Source organism: Orycteropus afer, unplaced genomic scaffold (genome assembly GCF_000298275.1).
Source record: "Orycteropus afer afer isolate SDZICR_OR568_19922 unplaced genomic scaffold, OryAfe1.0 scaffold00197, whole genome shotgun sequence".
NCBI lineage: Eukaryota > Metazoa > Chordata > Mammalia > Tubulidentata > Orycteropodidae > Orycteropus > Orycteropus afer.
Genome location: NW_006921784.1, coordinates 4441635 through 4462752, shown reverse-complemented (window position 1 = coordinate 4462752; position 21118 = coordinate 4441635). Strand labels below are relative to the sequence as shown.

At 42.9% G+C, this 21118-nt stretch overlaps 2 protein-coding genes across 2 annotated transcripts; one reads left to right on the top strand and one right to left on the bottom strand.

Annotated features, from left to right (window-relative positions):
• The first annotated feature begins 501 nt into the window (after positions 1–501).
• XBP1 (X-box binding protein 1) lies at positions 502–5078 on the top strand. Its single transcript, XM_007947955.2, is given in 6 exon segments — positions 502–710; positions 1954–2050; positions 3143–3271; positions 4068–4127; positions 4130–4213; positions 4524–5078. Coding segments are annotated over 6 exon segments (1134 nt in total).
• Positions 5079–11421: 6343 nt separating this feature from the next.
• CCDC117 (coiled-coil domain containing 117) lies at positions 11422–19683 on the bottom strand. Its single transcript, XM_007947950.1, has 5 exons — positions 19502–19683; positions 18806–18856; positions 14422–14646; positions 13890–14027; positions 11422–11659 (listed from the first exon to the last, which is right to left on the bottom strand). Exons 1-5 carry the CDS (start codon positions 19681–19683, stop codon positions 11422–11424), a joined length of 834 nt encoding a protein of 277 aa, XP_007946141.1.
• Positions 19684–21118: the final 1435 nt, after the last annotated feature.

The window sequence follows — 21118 nt, the reverse complement described above, 5'->3', positions numbered from 1 at the left end:
CGAAATAAAATTTTGTCAGGCTAAAGCAAAAATTTGTTAGTCTCGGGAAAAATTCGTCAGTCTGGAGATCGGTGGCTTTGGGATTTCACTGTCATTCCGGGGAAAATGCGTCAGCCTTGGGAGGAAAGTCCTTTTGTTGAGGAAACTCGAGCTCGTCTGAGCCCCTCCCGCGCGGGCCTGGGATTACCCCAGTCGTTCTCTGTAGTCCCGGGGCTCCTTCCGACCCCCTGGGCCTCGACTCCCAGCACCGGCCCTGCGCTGGCCTGGCTGGTCACCCCCGCAGCAAATGTCCCTCTCTCCCTCTGAGGTGGACCGCGGCCGCCACGAGGGCGGCCTCGACTCCGCCCCCAACAGGCCCGTAGGACCAATGGGCACCAAGCTGGGCCGCGCGTCACGCAGCGGCGACCAATCGTGGAGGGCCACGACCGTAGAAAGGCTGGTCGCGGCGAAGACGGCCCATTGGGCGGCGGAGGCGCAAACTCGCGTAGACGGTCTCTGGCGATGGTGGTAGTGGCAGCCGCGCCGAGCCCGGCCACCGGGGCCCCCAAGATGCTACTTCTGTCCAGCAAGCCCGCCTCCGCCGCCGCCGGAGCCCCGGCCGGCCGGACCCTGCCGCTCATGGTTCCGCAAGCAGCGGGCGGGGGACCTACCCAGGCGCGCAAGCGACAGCGCCTCACGCACCTGAGCCCGGAAGAGAAGGCACTGCGGAGGTGGGTGAGGGCCGGCGCGGGGCCGGCGTCGGCACGAGGTCCCAGAGGGCCTGGGGCTGGGGTCAGGTCCGAGGCCGGGACAGGGCGCTGGGTCTTGACCGCCTCGCAGCGCTCGTGCGCCGGCCGCCTGGCACGTCCGGTGCCAGCGTGGCGCGGGGCGGGGCGGGGCAGGAAGCCTGGACTTGCCGCTTCTGCGGCGCGGGGTGGAGGCCCATGCTGGTCGGGCCTTTTTCTTTCTTAGAGCTGGCCAGGGCTGGGGATACAGGTACCTGGCTCCTAGGCCCTCTTCCTGTGTGACTGCAGGTCGGTCCCTCTGCTTCTCTGAACTTGGTCTTTGTGACTTTAACAGGGAGTCGACGAGCCTCTTGGTTTCCCTGTTTTCTGGAGGGGTGCGGAGCTGAAATGACAGAACTGTTGAAAGGGCTGTGAGCGCTGTGTGGCATTTTGAACAGTCAAGCTCAGCGTCCTTAGTTCCTGAGGTAGTTGGGAAAGATTGAGTGAGACACGCATGTAATGGGCTTACGGCTTGTCGTTAGGTGCCGTGGAGTCGGTTCTCAACTCAAAGCGACTCCAGGTGACAGTAGAATTGCCCTAGGGCTTCCAAGGCCACATTCTTTACGGGGGCGCAAATCACCAGGTCTTTCTTCCGCGGTGCTGCAGGGTGGGTATTGTAGCTGCAGGTTGTGATTTATTAAGGCTCCTTGAACCCACCGGAGCCCAGCCATCAGGGGGTCTTAGCTAGGATCTCAGCATTTGGGGAGAGTATCAGCTCCACCCTTACCAGAGAGGGATTTGGGGAAGGAGGGGGTTATGTCATAACGCAGTTGCAGCCTTACTAGACTGAATCAGGCCGGGTTGGAGCCGGTGTAGAACTGGAGTCAGGAAGCAGCGGGGGCGAGGGAGAGGGGAGGTGGAAAATTTTTTATGATGCAAGAGGAATAGCCTGTGTGCCCTGCTCCTGTGGGGCCCGGGATGAGACAAATGGGTGACGGGATGAGACAAATGGGTGACGGGATGAGACAAATGGGTGACGCAATACGGGGAGACTAGAGCACGTCTTCAAGCCAGATGGACCTAAGGCTGTATGTTTTGTTTTGTTGAGGGGAGGAGCTAGAAGCGTATTTTATCAAGAGTCTGATGTAAACCGTAAAATAAAATGAAAGCACCAGCTGGCCAGATTTGCAAATAAAGATAAAAATAAGTTTTGAGATGACTCAGTATGGTGTGTTCCTTCTGTTCTCAGGAAACTGAAAAACAGAGTAGCAGCTCAGACCGCCAGAGACCGAAAGAAAGCACGGATGAGTGAGCTGGAGCAGCAAGTGGTAGATTTGGAAGAAGAGGTATGAAGGCTAGACTCTCATTTGTAGCCACTGTACTGTAACTCCTTCTTTGAGGAATGTTCTGACACCTGGCTGTCAGTCGCAAATCATTTCAACTTCTTGAGCATACAAATGAGTCTGAGTCAGAATCAACTCTACAGCAGTGGGTTTGGGTTTTTTTATTAGTTAAATTAATCTAAGTATCTAAGGGTAGGTAGGTAATTGCTGAAGTGGTAAAACTTGAGAGCAGAGTGGTTTATTTCAGACAATTTGGCATTTCTCAAAGGTTGAGAATTCAAGAATGTCTAGCAAATTAGTTTTAAGAAATTTGTAGAGGCAACAGGAGATCATTGCTTAAACTTGAGACCCTTCTGACTTGCCCGCTAAGGCCAAATGTCCCCTTCCCCTTCTAGGGCTTGCCTTTTACCTATCTTGTCAGTTATACCTCCTGAATTTATAAGATACATTCTTTAATTTTTTTTTTTTTTAAATAAACTATGTTGTGGTAAAAAATATATAACATTTGCCATTTAACCATTTTTAAATACATAGTTCAGTGATACTTCATTCATGTTGTACATCCGTCTCCACTAACCATTGCCAAATGTTACTCATCACATTAAACAGAAATTCAGTACCCTGTAAGCAATAAGCTCTCGTTCATGTTGTTTTTAAAGTTTTAATTATTAGATGGTTTTTATAACAATCTTTGAGGAGTTGGTTGTTGTTGTTTTTAAGTTTTGTGGGTCCCAGCCCCCCAGTTTAATTTTATACTCCATTACTACCACTTCCTGCCAATTCAAGACAATTTGTTTTTAACGTGGTGAATTAGTGCAACTTCACTTAAATTAGCACCAGGAATCGCCCTTTAGTGGCTGGAGGCATTGTGTTATTCTCGACCCCCATGAAATGGCACTTCTTAAATAGCATATTTTTCCTAATTATGGCCTGCTCTTCTAGTACCTACCATGAATAATTACATAAGCATACAGTTTCCTAAGCATTCAAGGAGGAGGAAAGAGAACCAATTGTAGTGTAACTGTATTAGGTGAATTCTTCAGTGAAAAATTTAGACGCGTTATTTAATATTAATAGCCTCTTAAAAACTTCCAGAACCAAAAACTTTTGCTTGAAAATCAGCTTTTGCGAGAGAAGACTCATGGCCTTATCGTTGAGAACCAGGAGTTAAGACAGCGCTTGGGGATGGATGCCCTGGTTACTGAAGAGGAGGCAGAGACCAGGGTAATTCGTCGTCTTCATTTCGTTTCATATGTCAGAACTGGTTCTAAGTGACATAACCCCATGATTATGTTTAGATTCTGGAGTGCTAATCACAGGAGTTCTTGGAATTATCCTTTAGTTTTAAAACATTTCCATGCAGGCAAGGTGGCGTTTCTCTAACGACACTCATTATTCAAGTATAAAGTAAGTTACATGGCTGTCTAAGAACAAGTTCTGACAAATACAACCCACAAGATGAACCATGCAGACACTAAGAATCAGAATAAAAGAGATGGTCAAATCAGACTTTTTCTACTAAAACTACAGTTCTTTGGTAACTACAGACGAGTAGGGAAAAGGAGTCATTGTGATACACACCTCTGTGATGACATGTAGGGGTGGTAGTTTTGCATATGATAGCAAATTCTTGAGTGAAAATCTAAGGTTAAACACAGGGCAGTTCTACTCTGTGAAGGTAGTGTTCAGGAAGAATGGAAAAAATGTATCTTAAGATTCTAGGCTGAAATTTGCTATAAACCCAATGAAGGATATTTATCAGTATGGCCTGAATCTTTGTATTGAATAAAAAATTTTCAGTGCACAAAGTCACAATGGGAAGTTAGTCTTGTGTTTTCTTAGCCTTTCTTGAGGACTTAAGAAAATGGAAACAAAAGGGAGGGATTGCCAGTTCTAAAGAATCAGTGATAAATCGTTTTCTAGCTTACTTGGAAGTTGAGAATCCTAGCTGCCTGGTTAATATTTCCTTCGGGCCTCATGGCTGTTTGAGCTGTTGATTCATTTCAGTCTCTTCTCCCAGGGGAATGGAGCGAGGCCAGTGGCCGGGTCTGCTGAGTCCGCAGCACTCAGACTACGTGCACCTCTGCAGCAGGTGCAGGCCCAGTTGTCACCCCTCCAGAACATCTCCCCGGGGATTCTGATGGTGTTGACTCTTCAGACTCTGAGGTAGGGATCCATCTGGTTGATTAAAGAGCTGTGTAACTAGGTAAAGCCACCTATCACCTGACATCCCTAACCAGACAGGTGAGGGTAGGGGAAGATAGTTTTGGTGGGATGCAAGGTGAACATTGACTACCTTCCTATTTCTAGGTGATTAGGACATGAAGTATGGATAAATGGGTCTGGTGGTCCTAAAATCATCCTAAATGTAGTGCTTCATTTACATTAATAAAGTAGGACTAAGTGTTCTAGGTGCATTCTCAAGTAGATTCTGATAGTTGGACTCAATTTTCAGTTTATTTTTTGCTTTTTGCAGGCTGATATCCTTTTGGGCATTCTGGACAACATGGACCCAGTCATGTTCTTCAGGTATCTTTGCCCAGAGTCTCCCAACCTGGAGGAGCTCCCAGAGGTCTATCCAGAAGGACCCAGTTCCTTACCAGCCTCCCCTTCTCCATCACTGGGGACGTCACCAGCCAAGCTGGAAGCCATTAATGAACTAATTCGTTTTGACCACGTATATACCAAGCCCCTAGTCTTAGAGATGCCCTCTGAGACAGAAAGTCAAGCTAATGTGGTAGTGAAAATGGAGGAAGCACCTCTCAGCCCCTCAGAGGAAGATCACCCTGAACTCACCATCTCAGTGAAGGAAGAACTGGTAGATGACTTCATTCCAGAGCTGGGAATCTCAAACCTGCTTTCATCCAGCCACTGCCTGAAGCCACCTTCCGGCCTGCTGGATGCTTACCGTGACTGTGGATATGAGGGCTCCCCTTCCCCCTTCAGCGACATGTCTTCTCCACTTGGTGTAGACCATTCTTGGGAGGACACTTTTGCCAATGAACTCTTCCCCCAGCTAATTAGTGTGTAAGCAATGGTCCAGTACCATCGCCCTTTCCCTTGTGTATTAACATCACTGCCTGGAAGACAGCAGAGAAGCCTGTCTGCTCAGAAAGCCAAAATAGAGGGGTACAGTTCTAGAGAATTCCTCTAAAGTATTTCTTCAAACCTCATAGATCACCCCAAGTATTGTCTGTTGACATCCAATAGTCCAAAGTACACAGATATATTGCAGTAGTTCAAAAGTACAGCTTTTGAGCTTATACTTTGATTTGAAGAGTAGTTTGCCCTAGAATACTTAACAAGATGAACCATGCAGACATTCAGGAGATAGGGTCACTGGAATAATGTCTTGAAAGTAGACATGGGATTTATGGGTGGCCCTTCATCGCCTCTCCTTCCTCCCTCAGCATCCCAGGCCTGCCTCTGATTTTAGGTCTTTAGTTGGCTTCTGCAAGCAGAATTCCTACCTGAGGGGGTGACTTTGCCCTCATGTACAGTCCAAGTAAAGATGAAGAATCTTTTGTAAAATTATAGAAATTTACTATGTAAATGCTTGATGAAATCTTTCCCTGCTACTGTAGCTTTGGAAGGTGCTTTCTCCTTTTATTTAAAACTACCTGTGCAATTAAAAAGTGCAATGCAGTGTCTTTGTTATTTTATTTCCTTTTTAGGCTGTAAATCTCTCTCAGAAGTTTTTACTTTGTTGTTGTGGTAGTAATTTATTGAACTTTAATGAATGAAGGAAGGCCTTTTCCCCTTAATTACAGCCCGCTTCAGTTTCTGTCTGTGATAAGTGATGTAATAATCTACAGTTACTATATTTCTAAGACCATTTCCTTAGCAAAAACCTTCCCAAACTGACCATTTCACAGCTAGTTAAGAGACTAAGATAGGATGCAAACCTGCACCTGCCTGATCCACAGCGGAACTATCTTATCAAGTGTTAGAGAAGGGCATGCCACTGAATACCAAGATTGCCTTGCCATTATGGAGAGATTAAAAGCAGTTTCTAGATTCAAACCCTCTGGGTTCACTCTACCACTGGCACATAGCATCGCTTACTGTCTCATCTTTAAAGGGGGTCATTTAGTCATTATCTCTGAAGGTTTCTGAGAGGAGAGAGATGATGAATTATAAACACTTGGCAGTTGCCAAACATTATCCTAAGTACTCAAAAAGTTAGCTGTTACCACCTCATGTACTTTGGAAGTTAAATTAACTAAAATAGACTTTGTAACATCATCCTTCAGAGGGCATCTTGTCATTGGGGACCCTTTCACAAGAGAGAATTCTTTTATAGAAATCACTTCACCTGTGCCAGCAGGTGAGATCATTCTGTCCATTCAGCCTTGAAAGGGCATTTTTTCCATTTATTAAGATGACCACTTCAGGGGAGGTCAGTGTCAGCAAATACATGAAAAGGCAGGATGCAGTGAATCCGAGCAGCTAGACAAAGCAGTGCACAGCTTCAAGTACAAGGGAACTCGTACAGTGACTGGGAGCCAGTGTTCCCAACTAGACATGAAGGCAAAACCACCGTAATACCCAATCATTGAAGTCAGAGCCCAGCCTGTGTGTTTGGCAATGCAAGCCTGTGTAGGTGCTGAGTTTCTGTATAATAAATATAAGGACTGCCTTTGGCTGTCCCCATTACTGAGAACCTTATCTCACCTGATTTTCTATAATTGGGAATTTAAGAGCTGAGAATCTCTGGGATTTGTGTTGTTATGTGCCAATGAGTTGGACCGACTCATAGCGACCCCTCCTTGGGTTTCCAAGGCAGTATCACTATGGAAGTAGATTGCCCCATCTTGGGTTTGAACCGCCAGCCTTCTGGTTAGCAGTCAAGTGCTTTAGCCACTATGCTACCAGAGCTCCTGGGATTTGTGTTGTTGTTATGCGACCCCTCCTTGGGTTTCCGAGGCAGTATCACTACGGAAGTAGGATTGCCCAACCTTCCTTCCGAGGAGTGGCTGGTGGGTTTGAACCGCCAGCCCTCTGGTTAGCAGGCAAGTGTCTTAGCCACTATGCTACCATTTTTGCCTCCATCATAACAGCACAGCAGGAGCCCTGGTAGCACAGTGGTTAAAGGCCTCAGCTGCAAACGCAAACCAAAAAAGAACGGCAGTTTGAACCCACCAGCTGGTCAATGGGAGAAAGATTCAACAGTCTGCTTACAGTCTTGGAAGCCCTATGGGGGCAGTTCTAACCTGTCCTATACTGTGACTATGAGTCAGAACCAATGGCAGTGGGTTTGGTTTTTGGGTTGGAACAGCACAAATCTGGGGACGGAGGGTCAAGTCATCTATATTCAGCGACATCACGTGAAAGATGCAGCTGTACTAACAGAAATAACACGAGACATAATAACCAGTGGAGATGAGGATTTTCATTTCCTGTACAGATGGGTGAAAATTAAGCACTGTGCTCAGTCCCGAGAAAGCACCTGGTATTCAAGGACATTTTCATACTGAAACACGTTGAATGTTCCAACTAAAAATCAAGTGTTCCCCCTGCCCCCCAATACCAGTTTCTATTACGTATTTATATCTCACAACTGAGACAAAAGATTCAGGTGACAGTATGCACAGGATTTTCCTAGGCCTTGCAACACCGATGTCATCTCCTTGTCATCTACCAGACATGCTCCTGGAGCAGGAACAAGGTAGGAGACGACCTGTAGGCAGAACATACTATAGCCTACTCCAGGAATATTCTAAGCTATAATTGTAGTCGTCTAAGAATTGAAGTTACCTTCCTTACAATGTCTAAGGTTCATTGAGGGGCAGAAAATTAACTTGTTTACCCACCACTCAGTTGTTGAAAGACATTATTGTCTTGCTGGAGCTGTAGTCTAACCACTGTATTTTAACAACTTTATCTCTAAAAGCTACTGTGTTCTAAGGAACCAGAGAATTAACAAGGCTAGAAGATTTGAACTAAAAACTGACATACACTCTGCCTGAAAACACTTTACTGGTGAATTATTTCAACAAAATCCGAATGACCCACATCTGAGGTATTGCTACAAACTGTGTAAAACTAATTGGTCAAGCGGAAAGGCTAGAACTGGTAAACTGGATTACAGTACTAAATGTCACTCTCTAGTTAGCTTTTGTTTCCAAACTTGTAAAATGAGAAGAAAAAAAAAAGAAAAATTAGACAAGATAACTTCTTTTAGTTGTGATTTTCAGTTTGGTTAAAAACAAAAAAGTATCCTTTGTTTTCTGTAACTGCAAGCCAAACTTAAGTCCTTCTGCCCAACAAATCAAAAACAGGGTTGTAAATAGGCAGGCAATACTGCCCCCCAGTGACCTATAACTCAGGAAAGGAGCAATCATGAAACTGAACATCAAGTTAACTTCCCTATTCCTCATTTAAAGGTTCCAAATCCCTCTTGGTGAACTCTGTGTGCCATTTCCAACTCCACATCTGGCCATTTTTGAAGCGATCACCAACCACCAGCAGACTTGCTCTGAGTGGAAAGCATCATGTGGGTTTAGAATGGCAAAACGGTCTGCCTACTTTGGAAACAGCTAATTTGTGAAATTTATTTTTAACCTAATATATTCATCCCAACAAAACAAGCCCATACTGATATGAATGTTGCTTTATCTACAATGTAGAGGAAAGTAAAGAATTATCGGATTTCATCGACGACTAAATTACTGGAACACAAATATCTTAAAAAGTCCAAAACACTTAAGAAGTTTTATTGAAAATGATAAAATACAGAAACACCAGATTCTCAGTTTAAAGTAAAATTGACAGCATCTTCCAGAACTTTATTACTGCACCATTCTTGTCACTATTAAAAATAAAACCAAGTTCTAGACAGAAAATAACAAACCTGCTGGTAGACATTCTTCTCATGGCTCCGCCCCCCACCCTAGTTAGTTTTCTAAAATTTACATTTGTACCTTTTCAAGAATGAGTGGCAGTTTTTATTAATTAGTATTTGTGAGAATCGGTCTTTCTTCATATTAATTAAAAAACAGAACACACACACACCCCCTACTCAAACTTAAGAGAAAATATACATTTGTTCATTAAAGCTCACCTGCTTTTTTCTCTTCACACATTAGCACAGTAAGCCAATGTTTGATCCATGCTGAAAAAGCTATGTAACATGAGACCTGGGAAGAAAACCTTGGAGCAAAAGGAAAAGCCCTGCGTGCTGAAAGAAAAATAAAGCAGAGGCATTGGGACTGTGGAGACAGCTTAGAGGAGTAAGCACCACAAGATGAAGAAAACAATCTTTGTACAAACATTAAGTAAGAAGATCAAGTTCAAAAAGGAGCATTAAATATCCATTTTCCTGCAGAAATAAGTATCAAGTCAGATAACCTGAATGCTGAAAGAAAGTAGTTCTGTTTGGACTACAATTAACAGAACTGTAAATCTCTCCTGTTATCTACTACTAGTGTCAGAGCCTTGCTTTGGGCCCTTCTTTCCTCCTTTTTATCACACAGACCTTTGATCAGAGAGGCCTGCCCAACCTACAGAAGACAACCACAGTCATGTTTCGGGCCCTTCTTTAGAGAACTATCATCTCAACACTGGGACTAACTCCCGACTCTGGATAGTTGTGTCATGTTTTGAGTTGCACTAGAATAAACTTCTTAGCATGGAGGCTTCTTTAAGGCTATACATGTGACAAGTTGGTCCCATTAAACAATGACCACAAGGCAGGAGTTTTTTCAAACGGCATGAATCAAACATGTGCACATTTCAACAGAATACAGTTTACATTCATCTCTAAGTCTGAGATTAAGAAACTATTAGCTGGTTTCCAACTGGTTTCAATACTGGTTTGAAGTTCATGTAATTTTACTGTGTAGACATTAAATATTTTGTTTAAATATTAAACAGTAAATCTTTTCCTGACTATTCAGACAGAAATAGAGAAAGCAGGAACAGGCCAAGAGAAGAAACAAGTCCAACCAACAGACTTGTGACTCCTACGCCAACTGTAATGGGGGAAGGGGTTTTTCAGCATGGGTTTTAAAGATGCCTGGGAACAGGTTTCTAAAAATTCACTTCTACTTGGCATAAACCATTTTTTTCTACACAAGTATCTGATCTCTAAAAAGGGGGAAGGAACACAGAAAACAACAAAACAAAAAGAACTGGAGTGGTCTCCTGCTGAGTGATGAAAGCCACTCACTTGTAAGTCATAATAGATATTTGGTAGCAGTAAAGAAACTCACTTTAGTTTGCAGAGTCCTTTGCTACACAGAAGAGCTCTTCCTGAGAAATTAAAAACGTCAAACCTGGTTATGCCCAAAGGACACCTTGAGCCTGGTTTAGGTGTTCAAGAAGTGAAGGTTCCATGCTAGGAGGAAGATATTTCTACTGCCTTTCAGCCCTACTGCACAACAGTTTAAGCACCAGGCAAATTGGCTATTTCAGTCAATCTCAGTATCACTTGGCCATATGTTCTGAGTTAATATTCATTCACTGTTTTCTAAATTAAGATTTAAAAACAAAAAAACCCTGACTTGCTAATACAGGTACAACCTTTCTCTTAAAAAACAAAAAACAAACAAACAAAAAAAAACAAGAAACTCCAAAAGGTACGCTTGCTGGGTCTCATTGACACAGCACTTCCTTAAGATTAGTTAAGGGATGCTTCTCCCATGGCCAGTTCGCACCATGGGTTACACCTCACAATCTTAACTATCACTCAAAGTTAATTAAGTTGTAAACATTACCGAATAACCAGGCTTACCAATTATGCAGGGAAAACCAAGAGGCAACACTAGGACAAGGCAAATAAAATCTGAAGGAAAAAATCTGCATTTTCAGAGGCGAAGAGGTGAGCAACAAGCTACTGGCTATCTAACCAATACACTCAGCTATGCTGAATGGACAACTAATACACAAATCTTAGGGCCCTTGTCCAATTTCTTAATAGCCTTAAGCTACTGCTTTCTTCTGTCCTCACCAACTACATATAGTCACCACTGTAAACAGAGTTGTCCACAGACTAAGCTGACACAATTTTCAGTTGTAGTAGGTACCTTCTTCTTAACGCAACTTTTTCATCTCAAGTGACTGAATGGTTTACAAAATGTAAGAGGTGACTGAAGTCACTCTTACCCATATAGCTCCTATACTTGCCTGCGTAGACAGAGGCTGTAACATTTAATAAGCCCCCTAGAAAATTGCTTTTCCCTTGAGGAAAGCTTCGTTGGCAAAAAGTTGAATTCAGTAAATGGCTACCCAAAATAGTCCCACCCCAAACCACAGGTGGAGATTTTATTACACCCGTTTTATACAACCTTTAAGTCCCTATACTATGCAAGTAGGCTCATGGCTGAACACAGGAACCTTCTAAAATTTGATAAATTTAATATAGAAAATGGTTTCTAGAGTTCCATCTCTTCTTCTGTGCAGGCAGCTGTCTCCAGACTATTATAAAGAGGCAGCCCTGTTTGCTGTGGGTCCAAGAACAGCTCAGTTCTCTGAGGGAAGGCAGTGCCAGTAGCTGCATGCTTAGTCTGATTCTCTCCTGTGTAGTTCTTAGCGTTAGCTGGCGGCTTTGGCTTATCAGAAAGGAGTTCAGGGAGAGGTTTCCAGAGCACAAGCTCCATGGAAGGACGGCTCCTAAGACATAAAATAAATATTTTTATAAAAAATTTTAGGACATGGAAATAAGAGAGATACACTGAAAAGCTCACGTTTGCTACTTAATACCTTATGGGTAAGAAGTGATAGCATCCAAACAGATTTATGAAATCCAAACTGATCTTATCTTCTTTCTGAGGAGTGGCTGTGGTTTGTTTGAACCACTAGCCTTCTGGTTAGCAGTTAAATGCCTTAGGCACTACACCACCAGAGCTCCCGATCTTCAAAAAGACCACTCAAATATGTAAGTCCACAGTTCTGCATGCAATTCTGTAACTAAACCAACCAGCTTTACTAGTGCTCTGACTAAAAGTAACATAAATATCCCATGTGTAAAACAAAGGTCCTAGATTTATTTTAACATTTTAAGTTTTAAAGAAATTGTGGTCAACATTAGCAGATGTGGGCTGCTATCTTGTATAAAATCGTAACAAATGAAAATGAAACACTGGGACAACACATTAAAAGTATGTTTCAGTTGCTTTTTGCTTGATACAGCTATTAAGTATAATTCTTTTCAGTTAAAACAAAATGATTACGTTCCTTTTCTGGCAGTGATGGCTTCTGGTACCCAAAGGCAAGCAAGTCGACATAAAACACCAAAAGGAAGAACACTCCCAAAGGCTAGCTTCTGGAAAACTACCAAAACCAGAAAGTGCTATGTATGAGGCTGGAGGGCAATATGACCTGCTTACTCTTTGCTAACCTCTTTACCCACTCTCAGGACAAGGTCGTTAATCATAAGCTTAAGCTAGAGCACTAACATAAAGCCTCTGTGATCTAACACCAAAAGCAGATGAACCTCCAAGCTCAATCACTTCCACTGTGTCCAAAGGCAGTAATGCTTCATCTATCTGGCATCACTGGGACTGGTGTTCTAAGATTCATTTTCCGTTCGCTGAAATTTGCCATCATTGAACATCAAGTATATATAAAGTATTTTCTTGGCCTAAATGCCTAAAAAGGAACCCTGTTGGCACAATGGAAGAGGTCGGCTGCTAACCAAAAAGCTGACAGTTTGAACCCAACATGGAAAAAAGGTATATAAAGATTAAAGCTTATGGAACTCTAAGACAATGACAATTCTACTCTGGCACACAGGGTCACTGTGAGTTACAATCAACTCAATGGCACCTAACAGCACAACAAATGGCTAAATGGTATTTTATAACTTGAACATTATTTTACACAGAGGACAATGGCTATGTGGGAGATTCTAGACTCGAGGACTACCAAGATGATAGAACTAGTCATTTGCACTTATCCCAAAGGGCCCCACGTTGTGCTGCATTTTAGGTTTTCCTATGTCAGTTTTCTGCAAGGAGCTCTGGTGGCAGCGTAGTGCCTATGGCATTTGACTGCTAACCAGAAGGTTGGCGGTTCAAACCCACCAGCCACTACACAGAAGGAATAGGGGGCAATCTACTTCTGTAAATATTTACTGCCTCGGAAACCCAAAGACAGTCACTATAAGTTGTAATTGACTTAATGGCAGTGAGTTTGGTTTTGGTTTATGTTAGCTTTCTAGCTTCCTATCTTGTCCTTTGACACTGTTAACTGTCACTACTCACTACAGTGAGTTTGTTTCTTTTGCTCTAACTAGCTATTTCTTTTCTACTCTGATGATGTCGGAAACCAAGTAACTAAGCTTAAATCTAAATCAAAAGCAAGGTGTCTCTGCTAACGGGCCAGAGAGGCTATGATATGAGCCAAGAATATGTGCTTTGGTTTGTGGCCTTTGGGTGATTATTTTGACTGCTAGTAAACTTTTGTTTCCTAGGTTGCAATGGGTGTTTGTGGATAAATGACAGAGCCGGGAAAATAAGCAGTTTCAAAATGTGGTTCCTATAGCCTGTATCATGAGAACATAAATGAAAGGACTCTCTCTTGCCAGTCCTCCATTCCCAGATATTAAGACTGTAGTGAATCTACAGTGCATCCCAGGATTTCAACCACAAGGTAAGAAGACAAGGTAGCCTCTCCTGCCTGTACTTACTTCAAACTCCTGCCTGTACCACATTTGCTCCTCGCAATAAACTAAGAAAAGGCCTGTCTTCTGCAGGCTAAGTACAAAACCTCCTGTGCTTTCACTTGTCTGATAATCAGGCGATGAAAGAGATGACTAGGATAGGACAGGCACTGTCTAGAGACAGTGCATTTTAAAAAGTATAAAGAGTATAATTCACAGAAACCAGGAACCAAAACTTACATGGACTCAATCATTTTCTTTGTAAAGACTTCATCAAATTCCCTCTTCAAACCTGTTTTCATGGTATCAGAAAGGACAAGACTGGGGAGATGGTTAATATTTCTGTCAGCTTCAACTTCTTCATCTTCATCAATTATCCTAAGTAAATTAAAGCAGCAGAAGGAGCAGAGAAAGGAAAATTATTTAGCTCAGCTATTATACATTATTCTAGCAAAGGAAAAAGCAAAACAAAACAGGATAAAAGCAACAAGTGCTACAGTAAAAGTTCCATATAAAAATCGTTGGAGTACAAAAAGCATGTATGAGTTGTTAAGCATTTCAATTTAACAAAACTGTTTTATGTAAGATGCTATCAAATGTGAAGACAGTGTCCCAGAAAACTATCTCACAAACCACAAATTAAAGATTCAGAAATAGTACGTGAAAACATGCCATTCTAGCCTATGGAGATAGCTCACTTTAACATGTGAAGTGTACACTTTGAGTTCCCCGATTTTTATAGCAATGAACCAGCTGTATATTGCCCATTTACCTGTCCTCAATTTCCTGAAGCCTCCTCCGGGCAACTTCACACTGTGGTTCTGTGGTTGTCTGATCCATTTCTTCACAGATCACATCTAACATGCCAGATGCAGAAAGGCCATCAGTGCATGGATTCCCTCCATGACCCTCTACTTCCTGATGTGCACAAAGAATCCAGTCACCAGGGCCAGGACCAAGCCCTGCTTCAATCAGCCTTTTCTTTCTCACCGGACAACTGAAGAAAAAAAAAATTTCAATGAAAATCCCAACTTTTTAAAAAATTCGGTAGAAAACAAATGAAATGTGTATCATTCCCATCTTTAAATTCTTATTTGGAAAAAAATTTTTAAAAACTCAAGATTTTTTGAGTGTGTGACCACAAGACAGAAAACCACACATTCTTTTTTGTCACCCTCACAGCTTTCTGAGATGTTTTCTTCCACTGCTCTTTGCCACATTAGGCTGTACCTATAGGATTCTGCCTTTTCAGATTAGAAGTGTTCCATGTGGGAACTTCTAGTCACTCCTATTAATTTGCTCTGAAATGGTCAAATGGGAAGTAAAAGAACCGAGTATCACAAGGCAGTAATTCAGCACCAGCCATATTCTGCCATACTGCTGGCACCATCAAATTGGCCATATGGGGAAGTGGTCTGGCAGGCATTCTAAATTCCTTTTGTGCAAAAAATGTATAATGTATGCCTCATCAGGTCTCTTCCAAGTATAGGTGCAGGTGATACTATTGATTTCTCATTCTCCTCCAAAGTATCAGAGGTCGTCATAACGGCTCTATCAGTTCATCACCAGTAACGAGGTTCAGTGTTCTCCCACCTTACAACATACGATCTTCACTTTCTAGACAAATTCATAGTTGACAGAGATGTTAGCGTTTGTCGAATCCTATTTCTTTGTTTTGCAAATTTGAAAACTGGGGCCTGGGAAAGCTAAGTACCCCCTCCAAAGTCTCACAGCAAGCTAGTGTGCTGATGTATAGGACCAGACTCTAGAGCTCCTGTCCTCCCTCTGTGCCATTTTCACTAATTCCTCTCACTCCTTAGGGACGTTCAACTGTTCAAGCTCTTTCCATAAATTAGTACTTGCAAGCACAACACGCCCATGTTTAACCGACAGCTATGTAAATCAAGTTAAAATAAGCAAGCATTCCCATTCTACTTAAGTACTTAGACTAAAATTACTTTATTGCCTAGGCATCAGCAAGGGCAATGTCAAGACCAGAAAACATAGCTCTGTAGCCAAAATTCACGCCTTACCTTCTCATTTTCTAAACTGAGGGTCAAAGGAAGCAGCATGCATTTTATAAGGGAAATTCCTATTCCATTTCAAGACTGGGAAATTCAACATTAAAGTCTCTGGTGATATAAAATCTGAGAAGTAACAATGCTCTCTGGAACCTGTATTTTTGAGAGGAATGAACTACTACATGTTTGGTTTACAGTGTTTTAGCTCACAAGGAATTATTAAGAATGTCTAGATATACACATGTGTTGTTGCTGTTAGGTGCTATTGAGTTGGCTCTGACTCATAGTGACCCTGTGTACAACAGAACGAAACACTGCCTGGTCCTGTGCCAGCCTCAGTACATGTGCTAATGTATATATGTATCAAATATGTCCATAATATATATATAGTTTTAAAGTATATGAGAGAATATGTAATTACCTAGCACATCTAAAACAATTTAACTATTAAATGAAACTGAGTGTTAAGAACTGGGTTCTAACCTTTGACTCCCAATATGATTTAGCTAAATTCCTTCATGTCTTGGGGTACACTCTGCATACAATCAGAGCTCAATGATGATTAAGCTGCATGGAAAATGTGACATAAAGACTTCTAAATACTGATAAGAAAAGAACTACGGAAGTGAAGGTTGGACAGCACAATCTGGGCTTTAGACCTCCAAACGTCTAGTCCCTTCTCCCAGAGCTTCGATCTCTCCACATATAAACTAAAAGCGGCTAGCTTTTCTAGCTGACAGTTTGCACACTTTAAACTTAAAAGACAAAAAAAAAAATTTGGAGAAAACATTCGTAATACACATAATCACTTGCTAATTTCCTTAATAAAAGACTTCTTGGAAATCAATGAGAAAAACACAACTGTCAATAAAATATTTGCAAAAAAATGAACAATTCAAACAAAAATAAACACAAATGGCTTAAATGAAAATGGTCGTTTATAAGCAGTAAAATGCAAATTATCCAATTTCTTTAATCTTTTGAATCATAAAATCCTACATGCACAAGTGAATCGCACAAGCTATGACCAATGGTTACAAAACAAACATCCATGAAAATATCATTCAACATTCTGAATGCTGCCAGTATCCCCACATAGTACTTTCAAGAGGTAAATACTGTCTTTTATGAAAATTACTTCCTTTTGGATAAAAATCACTTCCCTTTAATGCACTATCATGTATGTAGATATGTATCCCTAAACAATTCTGTTTTGTCTGATTTCAAATTTGGCATTTTAGAAATTACTCTGTATACCTTCTTGAGATTTCCCCCCCTTGTATTATAAGACATATCTACATTGATGTGGGTAGGTACAGAACATTCTGCTTTCTATGCTGTATAGGCCTCCATTGTACAAATTCATAATTTATCCATTTTACTCTTAAAAGAGACATCTGGATTGTTTCCAGTATTAAGCTATTATAAACAAGGTGTCTATGAACGTTCTTGTACCTGGTGCATATATGAACTTCACCAGGGTACAAGTATGTATCAAGGAAGGGGAACTGTTGGGTCAAAGAGTATGCATGCCTTCAACTTTATCAGATAATGCCAAACTGTTCATTCCAATTTATGTTTATAGGGGATGAAAATCCCCACTGCCCCACATCCTCTCCAACATCTGATGGTAGAGTGACAGTGCACTGTGGTTTTAACGTGCATTTCCCTAAAGACTGATGAGATTAACGCCTTTTCATTTGCTAGTTACTCTTTTGGATTTCCTCTTTGGGGAATTTTCACCCATTTTTCTACTAGAATGCCTGTCTCTGAAATGTAATTTTTCACCTTTCAGTTAAGCGATGATCAAAAAATTTGGAATTATCGTTCTGGTGAGAAGATGGAGTAGCAGGCATTCCCACTGTCAACAAGAGTATAAGCTGGCAACATCTCTTGAACAGATGCAGTGATTATCTAGCAATCCATTGACCTACCAGCAAATATATAAAAGATTTTTAAAAGGGTCACAGTAACTTTATTAGTAATAGCAAAAGATTAGAAATGACTTAGAAATCTCTCAGTAAGAAACTAGGTAATTACGCCCCGATAGTCAACAGTTAAGTGCTCAGCTGCTAACCTAAAGGTTGGTGGTTTAAACTCACTCATAGGCTCTGAAGGAGAAAGACCTGGTAATCTGCCTCCATAAAAATCATGGTCATGAAAACCCTATAGGGCAGGTCTACCCTATCACATGGGGTTGCGATGAGTCAAAATAGACTCGACAGCACCCAATAATAGCCCTACAATTGAATTCCATTCAACTGGTGAAAAAAAATTGGACAGAACTCTATGGGCTGATATGAACAAGCTACAGGACAGTAAAATGAAAAGAACCATGTGTCACATAGCATGAACAGTATCTTCCCATAAAGGTTAGAAGGTCTATAAGGAGCTCTGTTAGCATAGTGCCTAAGGCATTTGACTGCTAACCAGAAGGCTGGCGGTTCAAACCCACCAGCCACTTCCTTGGAAGGAAGGTTGGGCAATCTACTTCCATAGTGATACCGCCTTGGAAACTCAAGGAGAGGATGCCATGAGTTAGGTCCGACTGGATGGCACATAACACCGCTTCAGAAACCCAAGGAGGGATATCTCTATGAGTGGGATGCGACTTGACGGCAGCGAGTTTGGTTTGGTATACAATTATAAGGAGCTCTGATAGGAGAAAGATATGGCAGTCTGCTTCTGCAAAAAGTACACCCTTTGAAATCCTATGGGGCACTTCTACTGTGTCCTACATGGCCTCCATGAGCCAGAAGCAACTTGGCAATTAATTTTTTTTGCTGTTGTTGTTTATACAATTATAAACTTGTAAATCTTGGACTACAATCTAAAAGGGAAATAGGAATAAGGTAACAGAAGTTGTCTGTGGGGAAGAGAACTGAGAGTGTGGACTATCAGGCTCTGTAGTATGTATCCCTTTGCACACTTGGAATTCTTACAAGTTATAGCATGAAGTCTTCCTCCAACTTCTGTCTGCCAACCATCCAGTTCCCCTGCCCAAAAGAAAACCAATGTTACCAGTTTCTTGAGACACTCTATGTGTTCCTTTTTCACTTACAAGTTGTTTAAGATGTTATAAAGAGGTTAAACTCACAACGATCATTAAGTGAATAAATGGTGCCTAAAACTTACTCATCATCCTCTTCCTCTCGCTTGTGTTTCTTTTTACAGTGAACCGAGACACTGTTGGGGAAAAAAAAAAATTCAATCAACTGAGAAATGTACTTTATTATTATGCTTTCAGCATCTACTCTCTCTTGGTCCATTGATCTTGCCCATCCTACACGTACTACCTGTCCCCTTCCTGGCACATACAGGTCACAAGGCCAGTACGGCAGTCCGAGGCTGAGATCTAAACTGCTCATTTTCCTAAGGTCATGAGAAATCTATTTGGCGGGGCCAAGGTCGGGAAAACATATTCGATGCAGGCGCTGTGTTAAGTTTGTTTCCATGCTCGAACTAAGAGGGCAGATTTTCTGCTCTCACTTTGCGGATTAGGAAACGGTGTCCGAGAAGCGCCGGGAGTCGTTACCATCAGCGGACTCGCCGCGGGCTGGAAGGAGACGAGGCGCAGACGCCCCTAAGGGACCTCCAGGCTCCAGTCGGCCCGGCTTCGCCCGCCAGACCTGGACAAGCTTCAACCCTGGACTCAGAAACCTTACGCTCCCTACAGTTAACGGCTCCGGGGCTCAGTTTCCTCATTTGTAAACTGAGGCTAAGAAGCTTCCCCGGAAGGTTAACGAGTCCGAGCGCTGAGCACCTAGCCCCGCGCCCGCCGCGAGGGACGCCCGACCCTCCCGTCCGCCCCGCGCCCACCGGGCTCCTCACCGTCTGCGCGCCGCGCTCCCGCCAGGACTGCTCGGAACGGTGCGGGGACCCGATCGCGGGGCCAGCTCGGCGCCGTTCGCCCCGGGCGTGAAGGCCCGGCCGGGGAAGGCCGGCGGCGGCTGAAGGAAGTCCGAGCTGCCGCTCAGGGGTAGCCCGCAGAAGGGCCGGCCAAGCGCGGCCATGGCCGGCGGGATGAAGACCCTGCGCCCGCGGCCCTGGCCGCCCGCGTCCCCAGACCCGGCGGCTGCTGCCACAGCGACTGCTGAAAGGCGCCCGTCTCTGAGCCCGCTCCAGACCCCACGTCACGCCTTCTAGAACCCTCCACCCCGTGCCGCCCAGAGGCACGCCGGGATTTGTTGTGTGTAGAAGGCCGATGCCGCAAGGGTTTCCGGGAGTTGCAGTCTTGCGGACTACAAAAAAGATGGCTGCCTCCCGGCCTCCTAACTAGACCTTGAGGATAGACCTGGTAGTCCTAGAATATGGCCTGGCATATAGGAAGTGCTTTATTCGAATCCTCACTCCGTAAGTAAACATCTAGAACCTTTAAAACACCGACTAAGATATGGTATTTTCTCATTAAATTGTTGTTTTTTCTAGGTGCCGTGGAGTCAGCTCCGACTCACAGCGACCCTACGTACAAGAGAACGAAACACTGCCCTGCCATTACATATCAGCTACTAATTCCTTCTATGAGCCCTTGTGAAAGTACTAATAAACCTTCCAGCCTCTGCCTGGGACACCCAAAGACAGCTGACAGCATCTCCCACCAGCTTGGAAGATGGAAGAGTTGCTTAATCCAACCTCTGATCATGCCCCATTTTTCCCATCCCAGGGAATGACACCACCATCCAGCATAGGTTGCTTATGCCAATGTCAATGCCCTTCAGCCAAAGACCACCAGAAACACATCTAAACTGAACAAAGTTGGATTTATTAACTGGCTTATTGCAGTGGGGTCATTGTATACCCTGAGCAACTACAAGGTATCTCAGTGAGAGGGTGTTAGAAAGAGCCTGTTACAGGGTTTGGGCTTGTGTTAAGCGATTTTGGAGAAAGTTCAAGGGCTTTGCTCTGGATTCAGTACTGTTAGAAGCAGGGATAATTGCATGATTGGGTATCTTAATCTTATCTAGAAGATGGGAAGAATGAAGCAAGGCTAAACCTGTAATCAGTAAGAAGCAACAGCTCCTTATGCTAACCAGTATAAGGGATGTTTGATCATTTGTGGTTTAAACAATGTTCATGTTTTTGTCTGGGTTCAGAGATGATTTTGAAGTGGTCTTAGTTTGTTGGTATTTAAATTATTTAAAAAATTTGTTGTGGTAAGTACATACATAACACAGCATTTGCCATTTCAACCTTTTTTTGCGTGTACAATTCAGTGATGTTTCCTTATGTTTTACAACCATCACCATTATCTATTTCCAGATTTTCGCATCACCCTTAACAGAAAAGTTCACTGCCCTCTAACCAATGACTCCCTTTTCTCCTTCCCTCCCATCCCTGAGAAGCTCTAATTTACTCTCCGGCTCTATGCATTTACCTGTTCTAGATATTTCCTGTAGGAGCTCTGGTAGCATAGTGGCTAAGGCACTTGACTGCTAACCAGAAGGCTGG